This window comes from Miscanthus floridulus, chromosome 4, assembly GCF_019320115.1.
Source record: "Miscanthus floridulus cultivar M001 chromosome 4, ASM1932011v1, whole genome shotgun sequence".
In the NCBI taxonomy this organism is placed as follows: Eukaryota; Viridiplantae; Streptophyta; class Magnoliopsida; order Poales; family Poaceae; genus Miscanthus; species Miscanthus floridulus.
Window position 1 is genome coordinate 122,331,285 of NC_089583.1, and position 3,319 is coordinate 122,334,603.

At 59.9% G+C, this 3,319-nt stretch overlaps 1 protein-coding gene across 1 annotated transcript; it reads right to left on the bottom strand.

The window, feature by feature from the left end:
- Positions 1-920: 920 nt before the first annotated feature.
- LOC136552944 (protein ETHYLENE-INSENSITIVE 3-like 2) lies at positions 921-3,109 on the bottom strand. Its single transcript, XM_066544520.1, has one exon. It carries the CDS (start codon positions 3,031-3,033, stop codon positions 1,081-1,083), a length of 1,953 nt encoding a protein of 650 aa, XP_066400617.1. The 5' UTR covers positions 3,034-3,109; the 3' UTR covers positions 921-1,080.
- Between the last annotated feature and the right edge of the window lie 210 nt (positions 3,110-3,319).

Genomic DNA, 3,319 nt, shown 5'->3' on the forward strand with positions numbered 1-3,319 from the left:
ATCAATTACCACATCGAACTACAGAAATAAATCTATCTGACTCACCACTTCATCCTTATGTTACAGGCGGCACACCAAGATACTACGTAAACTCAGGTACCACACATTTCACAGCGGACCATACCATTTCTCATTCCTTTCGCCGCATCTCTAACATAATACTCTGCATAAAAAGACTCATCGACTGGGAACCATGGACACCCTAATTACCAGTAACTGCAGAGGTAAAGCACCCTTTTTCAGAATGCCTTAGTCTACATTTGTCTAGCCACCAGCCCCTAACATCCTCTGATCTCTGCACAGGAACATCAACGCAGTGTGGCAATCGCTTCTTCACCGCATTACTTAATGATGAAGCACTGACCTCAGCACCAGCTGTAATCACCCAATGAGCCTAATCGTCTCTACGCAGCGCAGTATCTCAATATTACCTATATCATACATCTACCCATGTATGTTTCCGTAGTGATATCCTATGCCTATGCAGTTCTACCTTCTTTGGACCATGCACGTATGTATAATATGCACAACTTCCAGCTGTGTACACATCAGTGTAGTCTAATCATCGACTTTGTCACTGTATGAACCATCAGACTTCCTTCACTCGCGCGCGCGGGGGGGGGGGGGGGGGGGGGGGGGGGGGGGGGGGGCGTTTTGCACTAGTTTGATTAAGAACGAGGTGGTTTATGGCTGCTGGACGGCGGCATGAGCCATTTGCAGGCTTATACAATGCTCCCTCTCTTTGTCGCCACCATTTGCGTGTCGATAACTTTAGCTCGATTTATAGAAAATACGTGCAACATTTCTATCTCTAAATGAATTTATTAAAAAACTAGATTTAAATATCTATCGATAATATTAATTATGTATTATAAATATTAATATTTTTAATATATATTTAGTCAAATTTGTTTCTCGGGAAACGAAAACGATAGACATTTAGGTACGGAGGGAGTACTTAAATACAAGACTGAAGAAAACTCACGAGCTCGTCTGCTCGTGAATTCTAATCCCCTAAGATTAAGATTAAGATTAAACTAACAAGCTCCATTGTCCATTCCATCCATGATATTGCCGCAGTCAGTAGAACCAATTGGAGTTGGATCCCGTGGACTTGTGCGGCTGCGGTTGCTGCAGGTGCAACGCGCCGCCATAGTGCGCGGCGCCTCCCGCCACGTTCAGGCCTGAGCCGAACCTCAGCTCCAGCGACGCGGCGGCGATGTCGCCTCCGAACGGCGCGTCGTCACGGACGTAGAACGCCGCCCCGCCCTGCTGCTGCTGCTGTTGTATCACGTTGCTGATGGCGTCGCCAAACAGGCACGGCGTCGGGAACGGGCCGGACACCTGCACGCCGGGGGCGGCCGTGTCCACGTTGCTCACCAGGCTCCTGGGCGCGCCGCCTACGTTGGCCTCGTACACGTCCATCAGCTCCGCGAGCGATCTCTGGCCGTCCACGGGCAGGTCGAAGTCCAAGTCGCCGAGCGCCGCCGCCTGGCCGGGCTGGCCGAACGACGCAGGGAAGACGGACTCGGTGGCGCGCGGTGGCGGCGGCACGGCCGCGCCGACGCCGGCGCCGGCGCTGTTGTTGAACTTGCACGAGTACCGGTGCGCGTTGCGCGAGTTCCGGTCCAGGAACCCGTGCGCGCTGCTGCTGTGCGGGCACTGCACGTTGCCGCAGGTGTAGGCGCGGAAGCTGCTGCCCAGCATCAGCTCCGGCTCCACGGCGGCAGCCGGCGCGCTCCTCTTCTGGAAGAACTCGGCGTCGGCGGCCTCCTCCTTCATAAGCGCCGCGGGCGCGGCCATGACGAACTTGTTGTGGCCCGCATCGTCCATGGACGACGACGACGACGAAAGGTCCACGAACGCGGCGGCGGCGTTGGAGGGTGGCTGCTGGTTCCGGGCGGTGTCTTCGCCGTAGGCGCCGTCGACGTCGTACTCGCTGGAGCTGGCGCAGAACGGGATCGTCGCGGCGGCGGCTGCGGCGGACGACGGCCGGCGGGCACCGGGGTGCAGCTGGAGGTAGAGCTCCTCCTCTTGCCTGAGCACGGCGAGCCACGTGACGATCTCCCTGGCGGTCATCTTGTCCTGCAGGCACTTGGATTGGCGGACGAGGCGGCGCGCCTTGTCGACGTCGGGGGACATGTGCTTGATGACGGCGGTGAGCACGGCCACCTTCCAGGCCTTCTTGAGGTCGTGCGGCTTCTTGTACGGCGGCGGGCCGAGCTCCCCCGGCAAGGCGGCCTGCTGCCAGCACGGTTCGGCGCCGGCGGGCCACCACGGCGGCGGATGGCCCTTCTCGAGCGGGAACCGGCGCTGGGGCGGGTCGCAGTGCTGCATAAGCGCGGAGAGCAGCGAGCCCAGCGTGGTGTCCTGCAGGGAGTGCAGGGAGTGCGGGCCCGCCAGCGCGTTGGCGGCCATGCCCCCGCCGCCTCCAGCGCCGTCTCCCGCGGCGGCGGCGGCGTTGTCGGCCTGGTACTTGGCGGCGGCGGCGGGCCCGTTGCGGTCGAAGCGGACCTTCTCCTTCCACCAGGCGCGGAGGTTGTCGGAGGCGCCGGTGACGGGCTTGCCGTTCTCCGGGATGATGCCGTAGACGAAGCCCTGCGCGTTGCCGACCTCCATCATCTTGAGCATGTACTTGAGGATCCCGTCCTGCGCGCGCGACATCTTCTTGCGCCGCGCCTGCTCCTGCGACTGCCGCTGCCTGCTGCTGCTGGCCTCGTGTTTGGCGCCGCCGGAGCCGCCGGAAGGGCGGTCGCTCTGCTGCTGCTGCTGCTCCTTGAGGCGCCTGAGCCGCATGCGGTCGCGCCACATGCGGCGCTCCAGCTCCTCGATACCGTCCACGTCGTCGTCGCTCATCATCATCTCGTCCAACGGGAAGCTCATCGCCATCGTCTCCTCGTTCGCCGGCGCCGGTGCCGGGTTGACGAGGTCGCCCTCTCCAAAGAAGCACTCGCTTGCCGCGAACCCGAACAGGGCCTTGTCACCCGCCGCCATGCGCTGATCCAGCATCAGCGCCCCTCCTCCTCCCATCATCGCGCCGCGCGGCGCGAAGAGGTAGAGCCGGCCCGGCAGGCAGGCAGGCACGCACGCCACACGGGAGGGAGCTTGCTGCTTGGTAGCGAGTAGTGGAGTGGAGTTTGTCACGGGCGCAGCGGAGCTATATATCGTCAATCGTGGTGCCGGACGCGTAAAGAAGCTGTGTAGGAGACGTCCCCAAATTTGCATTGCATAGGCCGAAGAAATGACGTGCACTCTCCTACATTTTTCAGTTTTTCACCATGTGCAAATTCACAAGTAGCTCAATGTCAGGCCGTTGTTG

Excerpts from the sequence above, each read along its gene's own strand:
- LOC136552944 (XM_066544520.1), bottom strand. The coding sequence starts at position 3,033 with ATGATGGGAGGAGGAGGGGCGCTGATGCTGGATCAGCGCATGGCGGCG.